This window comes from Gopherus flavomarginatus, chromosome 6, assembly GCF_025201925.1.
Source record: "Gopherus flavomarginatus isolate rGopFla2 chromosome 6, rGopFla2.mat.asm, whole genome shotgun sequence".
Lineage (NCBI taxonomy): Eukaryota > Metazoa > Chordata > Testudines > Testudinidae > Gopherus > Gopherus flavomarginatus.
In genome coordinates this window covers 138,426,599-138,443,784 of record NC_066622.1, presented here as the reverse complement: position 1 = coordinate 138,443,784, position 17,186 = coordinate 138,426,599, and the positions used below count along the sequence as shown (strand labels likewise).

Genomic DNA, 17,186 nt, shown 5'->3' with positions numbered 1-17,186 from the left:
GGCTGGCATGCTCCCTATCTGCTTCCTGTGCCAAACCACAGAAATGGTGCCTCTGGCTGAAGTGCCACCAGGGGTCTGCAGAAGGGAGCTCCAGGTCTGCAAACCTTCAGAACTGTGGCGCTCCAAAGTGACATCGGCCTGAAGCTCCAGAGGTGCTAACAGAGAGCCCTAGAGCCTGCCTCAGTCCCTTCCTAATGTAGGAGTTGCACAGACTGAGGCCAGGGCTCTACGGTGAGCCCTGTGGCTTAGCGATAGCGAGCACCCAGGCGGAGATATGGGCTGGCAGACAAATAGGACGGCTTGTGAGGAGTGACTGACGGGCGGGGAGGGAGTTGTGCATGGCATATCGGAGGAGGAAGGCTGCTCCAGGCATAGAACTGAGTGGGAGAAGGAGACAAAGCATTGTGCGGAGAGGAGGCAGCAGAGTGTAGGGTGTAGAGGAATTGAGATGAGAATTGTAGGCGATGACAGCAGAGTTGTGCAGAGCCATCTCTTCCCTGCCGGAGTCTAGTGTTGCCGGGTCCATAAATAAGGCAGACAGCTAGTGCCCCTGTAATGGAGAGAAGCGTTTCCTCTGGGCATGGGAGGCCAGCAGCAGCCTTGCCTCTGAAAGCTGCTGCAGTCTCCTGCTGGGACGTGAGCTCCGGGCGAGACCTTCAGTGAGACCCAGAGGAGTCGGGAACACTGCGAAAGGAAACAGTCACAAATACAACCCAGCCCTGTTGTGCAGGATGCTGCCGTCAATCAGTGTGTGGACACCCAGCTGGACACCCTGCTCCTGGGCACGTATTTGTGCTTACATACTATCACACAGGTGGCTTTCCCTTTTCATGGTCATGAGAGTTTGCAGGAGAATGGTCTCTGGTGCAGCCCTTAGCTGCCTATCGGATTTATTCTTTTACCCCAGCCAGTTGTATTTCAAAATAAATCCATAGCCCAGGGTGTGCTACGTAGGTATTAATACACCGTGGCCGGGAGCATGGTATCCGTCCCCACTGAGGTGGGCTCAGATTCCCACGCCGATTGGCTAGCTGGTGAAGAATGAGGGAAGAGTCCAAGTGCTTACCATGAGCAGCGTGAGTGTGGAGCTGTCTGAGGAGCTGACCCCCTTGAAGTTTTCTTGCCTTTGAAAATATTTCTAGTTGCATTTTGTAACAATCAGCTAAGTCCTGAACGGAGTGGCTCCTTCTGTGTCCACCAGAATTCTATGCTTGGAGTATCCAGCTTATGTCCAAGACCTTGAACAAAAGAAACTGGATAGCATAGGTGTCATGGTGACAGGGGAGCTGCGCATTGGGTCCCGTGAGTCCCTCCCGAGTGCAGCCGTCTGCTGACAGATTTGCCACCTTCACCCTCCTCCAACCACATGGTCCCAGCACTCTCCAGCTGGCTGGCTGGGCTTGCAGCCCCGGTTCCCAGCTGTGATAACATGACAGGCCCACCGCCCTTTACCTGGGGGAGCCAGACTCTAGCAGCTGATTAAAGGGACTCAGAAACAGCTTCTGTAGTATTTATTCACCCAAAGGCCCCCAGCCAGCAGAGCAAAGAGAGAGAATAGCAAAAAGCCTGTACACCTGGGTCCTACCAAAACTGTATCCCTTCCCTGCAAGGCCTGGGGCACTTCCACTGAGCCCAGACCCCTACTCCTGGCCTGGGAGAGACAGACAGACAGACAGCCCGATCTTGTTCTCTCAGCATCTCTGTCAGAGCCTCATCTCCAGCCACTGCTGCCCCCCTAGGCTGGGGTCTTTCATGGGTTGGTGCCCTTTGATCCTCGGCCTCAGAAAACCGACCCTGCCAGCCTGATTGGAGCCTGGCAGGTGGGCATTTCCCAGTTAACAGCTCCCCCCTTTTTCCCCGAAGGACCCTGGGTCTTCCCTCTGGAAGTACCTTAGCTCTGTCATCGTTTCGGTTCCTGTTTGTTTCTCCCCAGCAGCCTCCCCTGACTTAGCTCCATGCGGTCTGCAGGGATACTAACAAGTGAGGTGCAGGTAATACTCATAAATAACACAGATAGCTCCTTCGTTCTCCACATTCAGTTTTGAACCCTACTTTCTAGTTTGAGCACAGAGATCTCCCTTGAAGCAACATACAGCTTTCTGATTTCTGGTTTTCCCACTGTTGGCTGTGTGCATAATGATCTGTTTTAATACATAATGACCACCTACCTTCGTGGGCTTAAGCTGTAGAGTGGTGCATTGTTGTTACAAGTTGCACGGGGGAGTCTGTACTTTGTATTACTTTGTCAGGAATTTAAGTGTAACTGTTGTTGTGGAGCTTCTCTTTTGCCATGGCCAATTAATCACTAGCTTTGCCCAAAAAAGGAAAGGCCAAGCCGCTGAGTGTGGTAATCGCCTCATTGCCGTGTTGGCTGCTACCCCTTGCTATTGCCCAGAAGAATTGATGATACCATGGACACTGCCGCCTTGTGGTTATAATTCCAGTACAATTTTTAATTACATGATAAACATAAACAAACTAGGGACATGCAACCTAGATGGAGCTACTATAAGGTGGGTGCATAACTGGGTGGAAAACCATTCCCAGAGATTAGTTATCAGTGGTTCACAATCAGGCTGGAAGGGCATAACGAGTAGGGTCCTGCAGGGATCCATTCTGGGTTCTGTTCTGTTCAATATCTTCATAGATGATTTAGATAATGGCATACAGAGTACACTTATAAAGTTTGCGGATGATACCAAGCTCGGAGGGGTTGCAAGTGCTTTGGAGGACAGAATTAAAATTAAAAACAATCTGGACAAACTGGAGAAATGGTCTGAAATAAATAGGATGAAATTCAGTCAGGACAAATACAAAGTGCTCCACTTAGGAAGGAACAATCAGTTGCACACATACAAAATGGGCAGTGACTGCCTAGGAAAGAGTACCGTGGAAAGGGATCTGGGGGTCACAGTGGATCACAAGCTAAGTATGAATCAACAGGGTAACACTGTTGCAAAAAAAGCAAACATCATTCTGGGCTGTATTAGTAGGAGTGTTGTAAGCAAGACACGAGAAGTAATTCTCCTGCTGTACTCCACGCTGATTAGGCCTCGGCTGGAGTATTGTGTCCAGTTCTGGGCGCCACATTTCAGAAGAGATGTGGACAAATTGGAGAAAGTCCAGAGAAGAGCATCAAACATGATTAAAAGTCTAGGAAACACGAGCTATGAGGGAAGATTGAAAAAATTGTGTTTGTTTAGTCTGGAGAAGAGAAGACTGAGAGGCGACATGAGTTTTCAAGTGCATAAAAGGTTGTTACAAGGAGGAGGGAGAAGAATTGTTCTTCTTAACCTCTGAGGACAGGACAAGAAGCAATGGGCTTAAATTGCAGCAAAGGAGGTTTAGGTTGGACATTAGGAAAAACTTTGTACCTGTCAGGGTGGTTAAGCACTGGAATAAATTGTCCAGGGAGATTTTGGAATCTCCGTCACTGGGGATTTTTAAAAGCAGGTTAGAAAAATACCTGTTGAGATGGTCTAGATAATACTTAGTCCTGCCTTGAGTGCAGGGGCTGGACTAGACGACCTCTCGAGGTCCTTTCCTGTTCTATGACTCTGTGATCACATCCTATTTCTCCTACACACAATATGCCATGTAGTGTGTTTCTAGTATATAAATGATGGTCACAGTCTCTTTGGTGTACACAATAGCTGAGGGTGCTACGTGTGTGTGTTGTAGGTTCTAGAAAAAATGGTATGATGCGTAGTATTGGAAAGAGCAAATGTATTCATGTAATGAACATCTCTGTAATGTGCGCACACAAGGTGGCAGAGTAATGGTGCTTTGGTGTTTTCTGACTATTGTGTGTTCAAATTCTCTTAATATAGTTGTGTAGTAGAACTGTTCTGAACCTTTTAAAGTCAGCAAGTTATTGGCTTTCTGTTTGAGACCAAGGTTGGACCGTGGTCACGCTAGAAGTTTCTTCCGTTCTCTGAGGAAAAACCTTATTTGCTTCTGCAAGAGTTTATGTACCATCGTAGGTGACTCAACTAGAAATCTGTCTTGGGTCATAAGCTCTGATGAATGTGATAGCATCCACTTACTCCTTGGCAGACATTTTGACTGCTTTTCAAAACAGCTGCACTATTTGGCACGTCTGGTAATCAGTTCTTGTGAAGGACTTGCGGTTATTGAAGGTCAAGATCGAGGTGAATTGACAGAGCTGCCGGAGGAATTCTGATCAGATCCATCCAGTTCCCTGCTGTGATGAATATTAAATTCTGCTCCGGGCTCTGTGAAAATAAGAAAAGACGTTGACTTAGCTGGTCGTGAGGGAGGGGTCTGTGCATGTTCATGTCACTGAACACTTTTCTAATGAATTAATGCTGGTACAGCACTTTGGAGATGAAATCACTATAGATGTGCTGCTTGATATTGTTTTGCATGTATAAGCTATTTGGAAAGAGTTGTGACTCATTTAAGCCTTTTATATAAAAGACCTCATTCCTTCAACTCCTCCCACCTCAAAATTAGCAATGCTTGAGCAGTTCCTCCAGAACTTGTAGATACGGATAACTTCTTCAGAGCTGCTATGGTTTGCTCTAAAGGAAAACCACATTTATAGGAATATGGGAGATTCTAATGTCTACACATAATTGCAAGAATAAGTCACTTTATAAGAAATCTTAAATATAATAAAAATGATGAAACTGCCATTTAATAGGGCAGTTGATTGCAAAGTAGGATTAAAAATCATCTTTGCATTAGAAAGCGTTGACTCCGTTTCTACATTATTGTAAGGGAAGTGCTGTAAGTTCTTAATGTTTATCTTGCTTAGTTCAAACAGTTGCTGAACTCACTGTTAAAGCGAAAACACTTGAAATGCACAGCGCCTTCTACAATGCTGGAACTGTCTTTTAGGATTTTTATACTAATAGCAAAGCAGATTCTTTCTGTGCTACTAAAAAGAACTCATTTCTAGTCCTTATGCTGACTTGCTCTGTGACCCTGGGCATGTCACTTAAGCTTCCTTGTCCTCAGTTTTCTTATCTGTAAAATGAGGATAATTCCTGCTTTGGCAAGGGCTTTGGGTTCCCTGGATAAGTGCTATAGAAGTGCAAAGTTTGCTGGTGGATGGAATTAAAATGGCAGCTCTACTAACTGAGCAGAGACACAGAAACAGTGGAAGGTATTTTTAAAACTGCTTTCGATACATGTAATACACAATCTCACTGGATCAGTACATAGTTCAGGTTGCATTATTAATCACGGGCGTTTGGGGCTCAGGTATGACCACCAAGAGCATTTGTCACTGATGACATTTCTTCTACTCCAGTAATGGATGAAGACTGATTCAGTTCATTGATTCTTGTTGCTGGACAGTTTTTGAACCAGTTCTTTCCAGACTGTCACGGGCTGCAGCAGCTGTCTAGCCTGGGAAGCACAGTGTGGGGAGAGTGGAGTAACAGCTGTCTCAGTGAATCGGCTAGGGTAGGTGGGAGATACGATGCATGTGGCTGCCAGCAGGAGCATGACTGAAGAGCCAACTGGTCAAATGGTAAATGGCTTGCAAAGAGGTTTTAGTAAAAGGAAGTAAAGGTCTAAAATTTGGCCTCCCTTCAAGCTGACAAAACTTTATTGTGACCAATGTTCTCTGACTTTTGAGTGTACACATACTCATTCAGAAATACACGCAGGGCTCAGGGCTTGGCAGAACCAGGTGTGAGCACTGCTTGCTGGCTCCGGAGGAGCAGAGTGTTACGTATTGCTTGGCATAGCTGTTGTGATGGAGTAAGGGCTGTCTGTGTGGGGGATGGGAGAGCCGGGGATGTCTTTAGGTGAGGGACAGGATCTTTAAGCCTGTAACCTGAGCCAGGTAGGAGGGAGGGGGTTAGCACCTTGGCCTGGGAAGTTGGACAAAGGAATCGGCCAGCTGGAGGAGGGGCAGTTCAGTTTCGGTTTTGGGCTGGATGAGGGGAATTCAGGGGATCCTGTGCTGGACCTAAGCACCCTGAAACTCCAGAAGGACTCGATGGAGGGGTCCTGACTGTGCCTACAAGCTCTGCTGTAACCTGCGCTCCTGTTGTCCAGTAAACCTTCTGTTTTACTGGCTGGCTGAGAGTCACTGCGAGTCCCAGGAAGAGGGGTGCAGGGCTGGACCCCCCTGACACTCCGTGACAGCTGTCTCTTTCCAGCTGACACAGTAATGATGGTGGCTGCACCAGTTTCTGTGCCAGGAGGATACAGAGGCAGGGAAGGAAATGCTTCCAAGCTTTAGAGATTGTCGCAAATGGGAAGAAGAGGGCCACTTGAACATAGCCTTCAAGTGGAAATAGTAAATGATCTCTTGTTTAGCCTGTTTTTTTTTTCTGTTGCAGCTATGGATGGGCATGAGGAATGAGAACTTGTGCATTTGAGTGAAGTTAAACCCATGACTGATACAGGGGAAAAAGTCTGTTCAGCTCCCTTGTGCTAGATCGTAATATTCCAAGTGCATTGTTATGAAAGAAAAGTAAACTATACAAGACTTGACCTTTCAGATACCTAACAGCAAAACTGGACAAACTCTGCATTGCTGCTTTCCAGGCCCACTCAGCTCCTTGTAGACTTCAAAAGCTTGGAGAGCTGGGGCTGGAATCTGGCAGCCTCGTAGAGTGAGCTCTTCCCTTACTCTGTTCTGTCTAGGTTCCTATATGGCACTCACTACTGTAGCCTCTGAGTGCCTTTGAGACGTGGATTCATTCATGTGACTACACATCTGGTGTTTGTTCCCTCAGCCGCTCCCAAGCGGGAAACTGTGCAGTGAGTGGCTTGTTTTGGTAGGTGATTTTTTTTTTAAATATGCATGTTGCTTTGGGTTTATATTAAAGAAGGCAGGTCAAAGAACCATGGACCTTGGAGCAGAAGATGGTGAGGTTTGTGATTGTCCTTAGTTCTGGAGGGAGTTCATGTCACAGGCCTGGCCTGGCCCCTGAGAAGGTTCTGTCTTCCTCACAGATGAACTTCACCCTTATTGTAGAGAGTTGCATTGTGGCCGCAGAGTGTAGCTGTTGGCCATGGTCTTCATCCTGGAGCTGTAACTCTTTTACATTCCCAGGTCCCATGCCATGGAGCAGCATGAAGATAAGAACCGAGGCCTTGAACTTAACTAAAAATTCTATAGGAAGCCAGTGTGGAGCATCGAGAGCAGGTCTGATGTGCTCGCAGCAGCATGTGTTGCTAAGGAGACTCCCTGCAGTGTTCAGACTATGGAGTTAACTGACCAACTGTGGCTGTGTACTGGTAACCAAAGGAGACTGTACCATGGCTGAAAACTCTTCGGAAAGCTTTCCTCTGCCCACCAGCATCACCTCTCTTTTGCTTGGGTTCAGCTTCAGCCAGCTGCATTTCCTCTGTGAGCTGGTCTCGTCCAAGCCCTGGGTCCTTGGAGTTGTATGTGATGAAGGATGCATAGAGCTTTGTGTCATGGACATGCTGCATGGGAGCTGAGGGGAGCAGGAGCAGGTGATGGGGAGCCAATATAGACTGTCCGTACCCCTGAGAGAGGCACCAGCTGAGCACTAAAACCTGACCATAGTTACGGAATTCGGCGCTGAATGAAGTCAGCTGTATAAAATGGAGCAGCGGCATCCAGCTGTTAGAGCAGCAACCAAATGCAGCCTTTAAAAATGCTCAGGCTTCTTTCTGTAGCTGTAGAACCACAGCGGGGGAGAGGCCCATTGGGAAGAGCAAAGGGCAGGAGAGCTGGCGATCAGTCGCCATCCCATCAGAGCGGGGAGAAGGGCGCGAGATGCCTTAAGCAGGGATGCAGACAGACTCCTTATTTCTTTAGTGTCTCACCTGCCGAGGGCAGTCGCTGGTGTCTGGGCTGCCCTCTGTCAGGACCTGTGAGAAGGTTTCCTCTCCTCACACTTGTGTGCGCTCAGAGCCAGGGACAAGCCAGTTGATGGATTAAATGTATCCCTCTGTCGTCTGTGGGCTCTGCAGTGCCCCTGGCCCCCGGAGTCACCGCTGATTGACAGGAAGTGGGCCAGCACTCGCCCCACCCCTGGGTAACTGGTTACCTTGTCCCTGGATGCTGGGCTAGATGGTGCCATGGGCAGCGTTGGTGCATGAGTTTGTAATAGTGCTGCAGCTATTTCCAGCTCACGCTTCCAGCCCTAAGCCCGTCTCTGGAGAATGCTGCTGGCAGTTCTTTCCCGTCAGACCCTATTGTCAATTTTCATCTCCCGAGAGTGGTTTGATCACTGTTGTGCAGAGCTTTTGTGCACACTTAACGTGACCAATTCCCCCACCCTAGGAACAAACTCGGGCTACCTCAACAGACAGTTGTCAAGCCCTGTTGCTTCCCTGCCTTCAAGCCTTTCTTCAGGCATCACAATTATTGTGGTTGTGGATTTGTATTGTTCTGGGGTCTCCCTTCTTGTCCCTGTTTAGAAAGACCTTTAATGTATTGATTCTCACAACACCACTGTCAGGATGGTAGAGAAGTGCTGTTCTCTCCTGGGATGGTCTGGTGGTTGATATGCAGGGCTAAGAGACAGGGCTCCTGGTTCCATCTCCTGCTCTGTCCCTGACTGGCTATGTGACTTGTCCAAGTCATGTTGCTCCTCTGTGCCTCAGTTTCCCCACCAGTGAAACAGAGCCGGTAATACTCCCCTGCCTCACAAGGGGGCTGTGATGCTGAATTCATTATTACGAGCTCCTCTGATGGAAGACGCTAGAGGAAGACCATTTAATTTGTGTGTAATTAATATTTTGTTCTCACACACCTGTTGCTCATCGTTTTGTTCCTGATCTGCTTTCCTGGACAGCAGCATGAGGAGGAGTTTTTCCCCTTCAGCCAGGTGGCAGCCTCGTTGTACCAGCCCCAGTGGAATTGCCTTCCACAGCTTTCTCAAACCACTGTCCATTGCCACCCAGCTAACTACGTCTGACCTGGGCTGGGAGCTAGGAACTGCCGTCCCAGTACAGCATAGTGCTCCTTTTGGTGAGGTTCCCAGCCTCCAGCAGTGGGTTATACCAACCCCCTCGCCATCAGTCGTAGTAGCACTCCTACAACCTTGGTGCGCATCTTGTACTGCAAGCCCTCTTTCACCTCCTCACCCTCTTCTGCTCTCACAGCCAGCCACATGCCCTGTTTCCATGAACACCTTCCCAATCCAGGGGCTCCTCACTCAGATCCTCCAACAACCTGCTGCTTCCACACGGTCTACAAAAAGTCAGTCGTTAATGAGTCAGTCTCCTCCTCTGGGCTGCACGGCGTCCTGCCGTCTGTGTGGGGCGTTTAGACTGTAGCTGTCAGGACGTTGCCTGGTGTTTGTGTGTACCGTACAGCACCGGTATCAGCTGCCTCTGCTTACGGGGGTGAGGACTCTTTGACATCAATCTGAACTAATTCTGTGCACCTGCTTGTTCTAGCCCTGCCCGAGTGCATGTCCCATCTCTTCATAAGTCCCACTGAACTTTGGCTTCAGCAGTTTAAGCAGCTGCTGCTCAGACTCCCCCCGACAGGCACCCACGCTCAGCGCTCCTGGGTTAAAAGAAGAAACTATCTCAGGCCTGGGTGCTTGCTCCCACCTGGGAGATGGGGATCTCAGAGTGAAGCAGGCCCAGGTTTATTGGTCTGCTGCTGCTGGGTGTGGGAAGCTTATTCACTCTCTGTCCAGTGTGAAGGTTACAACTTTCTCCTGCCTTGGCTGCGCTGCTCCTTCACAGTCATCCGTGCCCTCATTCCCAGACTGTGCAGGCACCTCGTGGTCTTCGCTGCTGAGCCTCACAACCCTGCTCTGGGCCGCGTGGTTAGCCCCGTGGCGCAAATGAGGCGCTGAAGCACAAGGAAGCAAAGTGACTGGGCCGTGTTGTCACAAGGAGTCTGTGGCAGCCCAGGGAATTGAGTCCAGGTCTTCCACGTCCAGCCCTGCTGCGCTAACGACTGGCTTGTCCGTTCTCTTCCTTGCTGCCCATCTCGGCCGCCAGGCACTGCCGCTGGCACTTCCCACATCCGGAGATTTTCTCCCTGTACGAGGGAGCAAGCTGGCTGCAGAGAGGTCACGTGGAATGACTGTTCTGCTTCACTAGAGAGGAGGCAGAGGAATTCCCTGGGCTGCGCCTGCCTGCAGCCAGTGAGCCGCCTGAGGAGCTGCCTTGCCAGGTGCCCCCCGTGGGGTCAAGATGGGAGGAGAACACCCTGTGTCACGGAGTCCCCGGGCGATGCTCCCGAACTCCTCCCCACCAAGCCAGGCAGGACTTTGGGGAGCCTCCTCTCCCTTGGAGCAGACTTGTTCAGGGCAAGAAGCTCACACGTCTTCACCTCCTAGGTCTCTCCTTGGAGCATTCAGCATCCTCTGCCCCTCCGTGCACTTCCCACAGCGAGTCCGCCCCAGCGGGGTCCTGGGGAAGCCACCGGGTCCTGCACCCCCACTTTGCAGTCAGACGTGACTCTTAGCCAGCCAGTAAAACAGAGGTTTATTCAATGACAGGAACAGGATCTAAAACAGAGCTTATAGGTACAGAGAACCGGACCCCTCAGCCGGGTCCATTCTGGGGGGCAGTGAGCCAGACCCCCACGTCTGCCCTCAGCCAGCTCCAGACTAACAACCCCTCCCAGCCCCTCCTCTCTGCTCAGCCCATTTCCCAGGCCAGGAGGTCTCCTGATCCCTTTGTCTCCAACACCTTCAGCTGGCACCTTTGCAGAGGAGGGGCCCAGGCCATCAGTTGCTAAGAGACAGTGTGTCAGGCATTTAGGTGCACTGGCCCTTTGCTCTGCCAGATACTTAAGAACTGCCATGGGGACACTGAGGCACCAACACAGTATTCAGAGCAAACATTAAGAACATTCCCAGTTCGTCACACCCTGCAGGGGTGAGTTAGAAGCAGTGCGGTGTCCTGCTTTCCCGGCTCTAGAAGGGGGCGTGAGAGCAGGAGACTGTTGGAGCTGTTGCCCATTGTGCGTGGCAGTAGCGCTCCTTTTCTCATGCTGCCTGGCCGGGAGCCCCCGGAGCCCACGCTGGAAGGTTTGATGGGCTCAGGGCTCTAGGTGGACAATACTACACAGTTCGCTTCCTGCCCCACTCCCTCTGTGGTGACCATTGGTGTCCCGTTCAGAGGACTAGACTTGTGAACTCGGAGCATAGGAGGGACAGAAAAGCAATGCCCCAGCTCCTCCCCATCCCCACAGTCCGTTTCCCCGGATTCAACAGGAGCGTCTCTCTTGGGACCTGCTTGGTCCTTGTTTTGCCCACGTGTACAATAACCTGCCGGAGCCCAGAATGATCTGGGCAGAGTTTGTGCTTCCATTGCAGCTGGTTCTGGGGCTCTGCTGCCTTCCCCTTCCGCACACCCCCCACAGACGGCATCCAGACCAGGAACGGTGAGGCAGCAAATAGAACAGAAACGTCTTCCTGATCCCAGATGCTCCTGGGCTGAGTTCACTTCAGTGCAAAACAAGGCTCGCAGAGAAAATGGTCCATTTTATGCAGTGAAGGGAAGCAAAATCTGTTGGGGTGGGAGAGAAGGGGAGGGACTGTCGGGCAGGAGGAATCCGATGCTCTCCAGGGGCTGAAGTGAGAGGAGCCTGCACCCCAGAACTCCAGTGGCAGAAGGGCTGGTCTGTGCAAACAGCTCTGTGCTGTAGGAGCTGAAAGCGCTGCCAATCTGCAGTAGTTTCAGTTTAATAAACCAGAAGGGCATCTTAAATGCCAGTGGTCCTATTTCCCATCCTCTGGCTGTAATGATTCCTGGGGGGAGTAAACTGCCTGAGAGCTGAGACTTGGAGACTGACGCCAAATCCCCTGTGCAGCCAGTCACACGCCTCCTCTTGTAATACCCCTTTTTTAAGGATCTGCCCCCACCACCTTTTAGTTCCTGAAGTTGTCGGTGTACATGTGGGGAGTTCAGGCTCGCTCTTCCTTTGGTTTGTTTAGGAAGCACTGCCAGCGTGCTTGGCGCTGTACAAAATGGAGACCCAAGCCAAACATTTATTCAGGTTAGGTAGGTTAAGGCTTACCCTGCTTTTGTTGCTAGAGCAGCTGTGACAACCTCTCAGCTGGGCCTGGGAGTTGGGCCCAGGGAAGGCAGGCATGCTGTATGAGGGGGTGAAGGAATCACAGGAAGGCAGGAGAAGCCGGATGACTCTTGGGAGGGGAGAACCTAGGTGGTTTAGTAGAAACATCCCCATTTTCCGGTTCATGCATGAAACAAACCTATCACTCGTTAGCCGCTTTCCCATAGGGTGATGTGACCAAGCACAACCAGAAACCTTGATTCCCTGAGCATCCATGACTGAGAAATTGATCTACTGCTCCACCAGGGGGCAAACATGCATAATTTATTGGCGTGGTACTGGGCTGAGGGCAGGCTGTTCATGGGCTGCGTGCAGACGGCAATTCCCTCTAACAAGGAATAGGTGATGCCCTTGGTTTGGCATCAGGCAGCTCAGTTATTCAGCTCTTGGGCTGCAGCCGTTGTACCTTCCCTCGAGGTTATTTTAGCAGCAGTGTCATCATTGAAGAGCACCGGATGTCAGCAGCTCTGTAAGTTTTATTTGCCCTGGAAACACCATGAAATGTATCGGCAGGTCCTGCCTTGTAAACAGACTCCTAGGACATCTGTGCTTGCAGGTTTAGGACTGACAGTCCTTCCTGTGCCCAAGCTTTAGAGTCTGCTGTATGATGTGCCTGGGTGAAAGAAGGCTAACAGTGCTGGCAGCACTGGTGCAGTGCACCTGCTAACTGGGGGCTTCATTAACATCTTACACACCTGGGCTTCCCAAAGAGCCAAACGAATTCATCAGCATAGTATATTCAGTGACCGGACACCTGGTGGGGCTTTAGTCCCTGAGCTGTCTTTGCTGTGAGTTTGTCTGTTCCCCTAACCAGCACCACAGAAAGACGTTTGAAGTGGGCAGTGGTTTGGTGCTGTTCAGATTCCCAGAGTGATTTTAAGCTGCAGTAAGAGCGTGTCCCTTCTGACAGAGAAACTGGCAATTAAGCAAGTGGGCCCATTTGTTACAGTGAGTGAAGCTGATGTGCAGAGCACGGGAATTGTCAGTCCAGATCAGAGCAGTCACCCATCTAGTCCAATATTCTGTCTCCAACCCGGTGTGGTACCAGATGCTCAGAGGAAGGTTCAAGAAAGCTCCTTGTAAACAATTACAGACTAACCTGCCCAGAGGAGTTGTTTTTTCCCTAGCTCCCTCTCTGTTAATTGGCCTATGCCCTGAAAAGTGAGGGCGGGTATGCTTTTTGCCCTCTAATGACAGAGGGTATTTGTGCTCACTGGCTCTGCACGTTTCATACAGCTTAGTGGATTGTCTATGCACTGTACATCCATCTCTGCGGGAGTTCTTCTGAGCAAGGTTCTGTTAGGAAAGCATGTGGGGGCGTTCCCTAGGCTAGGGAAGAGGTAGTTCAAGGGCCGTGTTCTCGCCACGTCTGACCATCCGGAGCGCCTTTCTGCGCCATTCCAGCAATCCCAGCTCCTGGGAGTTCAGCGGCAGCACCTGAGCCAGAGGCTTGGCTAGGTGAACTTCTGGAAATCAAGGCTATTTATAGCCACTCATCTCAGAAATGCCTCGCAAGCTGCTGTGACATTGATGCAGGGCAGCTGTCTTCAGCCCAACGTGCTGATTGTGGGAGACTGCAGTGTTCTCCATGAGGGTTAGTTACCTTGGAAACCTGTTTTAACTGGATCTCGGCTCCAGTGAAGAGCTCATCTGTACCTGCTCTTACTTCATTCACAGAGAAATATTGGCCTGAAGTCCTCCTAGAGCTGAATTCCTGTGGAATGAAGGCCCTGACCAGAGTTTGATTCAGAGGATGAGCTGTAGTGGGGATGGCACTTTGTGGCTGAATTCGAAGTGCATTAATGCTGCTGCTTAGTGAAATGTGCTCCGGGAGGTGGGGGTCGCAGGTACCCTCCCTTTGGGCTGGGGTAGGCGCTCTGCTGATATTGGTGAACTTCTGGTATTGGGAGCAGAGCTTTCAGGGCTTTATTCAGGCTCCGTTCAGACCACTGCTCTGTCCTCACATCTGTTGCTCACTCCTTTTTCTGCATGCTTGAGTCTCTGGAAACCCAAAGACATGGACAATTTCCCCCATATCTTGTTGCTTCCTCGCTAAATTTCCTGTCCTGTAGTTATTACCACTGCAGAGCCAGTAGTTCTGCCTCATTTGAAAGCTGGCTTTCCTGTTCTGTACAGCACCCTCCCAAATTAGGGCTGGTTTGCTCCTGTATCCTTGAGAAGGGACTTAGAATTGGTGTGTAACACGTACAAGTTACAGGACTAGGTTTGAGGGCATAGTGGGTAAACTCTGTCCAAGGATTAATTGGTCCCTATGTGCTGTATTGCCCAAAGGCTGAGGCAAATATTGAACACTCTCACAGGAACTATTTCAACACCTGGGCAACTTCCCCTCCCGCTCCTGCCTTCCAAGTGTGCAGTGTTCGCTTCTTGAATCTGTTACTCCGTGGGTGTGGCTCTGAGTGAGTCTCCCAGAGACCTCGCTGGAGCTGCCAGGGTGGGTTTTCCACCAGCCGTCTTTCTCCAGCACCCACTGCTGTTCCTAGCCTGTGTCTGCTGCCCTCATTTAGCTCTGTGCCTGCCTTCCTGCTGCTGTTGCCTGGTTGAGCTGGGTCACGGACAGCAGCATGTGCTGGATGGCAGTATTGCTGCAAGCTGCAATGCTGGCTTTGAAAAGATGAATCAAATCCAAGTTGTACCTGTGAAACCGAGGGCTCAGCCTGACATGAAGCTGGTAGCTTCAGGTACTAAGCAGTAAATAATAAACAGCCTTTTAAAATCTGCCTTTACAGTTTCCTAACTTGCACGTCTTGTCCGCCTAATTTGGATGTCGTAAATTCCCAGAACCCCATTTCCGGTGGCTGATTTCAGAGCAGAAACTGTGTTTAGAATCTCATGTAGACAGACGCACAAAACAGGCTTTGGTTCCCTGCTGTATCCCATGTGGGGGGGAGGGGAAATCTTTGAAAACCACTGTGATGCTAATAATTTCCCATAATACTGATGATCTATTTCCGTTTTTGCAAGCGCTCATAACGCAGTGATGCTTTGTAGATTGGACACGCTTAAAGCACTTCTACTTAGATTAACTGAGTTCAAATGAAAGGGCTAACTATCTTTCACTAGTGGTGAATGAGCCTTTATTGATTTATTTGTCTTCTAGAGACGAATCTGAGCTGGATTTATTGTCTTCCCTGCGCAGCCGTAGATAACTGGCACAATAAAGTACCAGGTCCTTACTAGTGCCATCACACCATCGCAGAGGCAGCAATGCTGCAGAAGAGCCCTGCTGCGTGTTCTGCCTTGTGTGTCATCGACACAAGTGACAGCAGAGTTCTGACTGCACAGCCTCGTGCTGATGGTGTATGGAGCAGAAAGGAGACAGCTGGATTCTCCGGGTTCCAAGCATAGCTTGAGGTGTTGATAGGTAGAAAAACCTCATTGTCAATAGACTTGACTGCCAAGTAACTCCACTTGAAACTGATAGATCTGGAAGTTGATGAAGGAGAATAAACTTGGGACAATGCCAATTTCCACAGTCATTTATCAGACCAGAACAGCATTTTAACTAGTAAAGCCATAAGCAAGCTTGAGTACTTTCTGATCACTTGGCCAGTGGCTAGGATGGTGAAAATGCACTTGTATTTAAATGGCTTCTTGAAAAAAGCTTTGATTACTTTTATCCTTTCCCTTAGCTCTGATCAACTTGCTGAAGTTTCTCATGTCCAATGAGACTGTGCTACTGGCAAAACACAACATCTTCACCTTGGCGCTCATGGTGAGTGTAGAGGAAGTGGGTTCACATTGAATGGCCCAGAGAAGGAGATTCCATGTGGGGCTGGGACTGGCCTACTGAACAGGTAGTTAGACTGTGCAGATATCAACATACAGATCTCCAGCTTGGGAACCTATCCATGCTAAGGAGACATTAGGGAACCCCAAAGACAACACTTGTTAGGATGAGGGGTGTGGGCAGAAGGATGTCTGGAATGACTCGTACTGAGGACCTTAGAGGTCCTCCTGTTGGGGTCAAGGCATCTCTGCTCCGTGGGAACTGAAGGGGGATAGAAAAGCAGGAGAAGGGAGATATTAGTCTTTCATACACAGATTGGGTTTAAGCCCAGTGATGTAGACAAGATTGAGTTGTCTCCCTGCCTTTGCCAGTCTGGGTGAAGTGTGTTTTGTGGGAGAAACCAGGAAAATCTAGCTTGGGATGGGAGACCCTGAAACTGGAAAGAGAAGGCTAGCCAAACAAGGGAGAGAGGTATTGTCTTAATTTCCTATAGAAAATTACTGACCCAGCTAGTTGGCTGGCCTGTGTCTGATAGTAGCCAACGGCAGATGCTTCCAAGGGAGGGCTGAGAAACCCCCTAGTGGATGCTCAGTCATGTAATAAGTTTATTCTTAAGGGAAGTTCCAGCCAGGTAGTTGGTGGCTGGTTTATTCCCTGGAGCAGGCAGAATTGTAGATCACTGGACTCTACAAGCTCATGCTCCGAATTCGTTAGCTCAGATTTCCGGATGGTGGTAGCAGTGTGAATGCTGAAATCTCCCCACTCCGCAAAGCATCAGCAATCTGCCTGTCTTAAGGTTTTATCCACATTCCACGTAAGAAATAACAGAGCACGAAGGTGGCCTATGACCGCTCTTCGATGGGCTAAAAGAATATTGTCCAGTGTTCTATGGGCTTATTACTCTGAAAGTTTTCAACATCATCCGGGTCTGACTGGCCTCTGTTGTAAATTAGATTTTGCGTAATGATCCCTTATTGTAATTTTAATTTTTTTTATAGGTAGTGAACTTGTTCAACATGTTTATCACTTACGGAGACACCTTCCTCCCGACGCCCAGCAGCTACGATGAGCTGTACTACGAGATCATCCGTATGCACCAGAATTTCGATAACCTCTACTCCATGGGTGAGCGAGTGGCCTATTTGAGATACCATTGATAACAACAAGCAGTGTGAGATATTCATGGCGGTGTATGTTCGGGGTGTGTGAATATACCCGTTTCTGTATTTACATAGATACCCAGTAAATTAAGACTTGAGAAAGGGATAAATCTGTGAAAAGAATAAACTTTTTCTTTTCCAAAAGGACAGAGTAAATGTCATTGGATCTTCACCAAAGGAACAGGCCAGTTCAAGTGATCCAGTCTGGGTGTACAAGAGGGCACCTGTTGAACACGCATCTGTTGTTAATCCAAATATGTATTTGCCC

The 17,186-nt window shown here is 49.4% G+C and overlaps 1 protein-coding gene across 2 annotated transcripts in view; it reads left to right on the top strand.

Annotated features, from left to right (window-relative positions):
- Positions 1-17,186, top strand: part of ARMH3 (armadillo like helical domain containing 3) — a 184,617-nt gene that overhangs the window by 74,411 nt on the left and 93,020 nt on the right. For both annotated transcript variants that reach the window (XM_050958044.1, XM_050958043.1), the window contains exons 21-22: positions 15,661-15,743; positions 16,757-16,883. In XM_050958044.1, the coding sequence (XP_050814001.1) occupies positions 15,661-15,743; positions 16,757-16,883 (210 nt within the window). The remainder of the gene's footprint in view (positions 1-15,660; positions 15,744-16,756; positions 16,884-17,186) is intronic.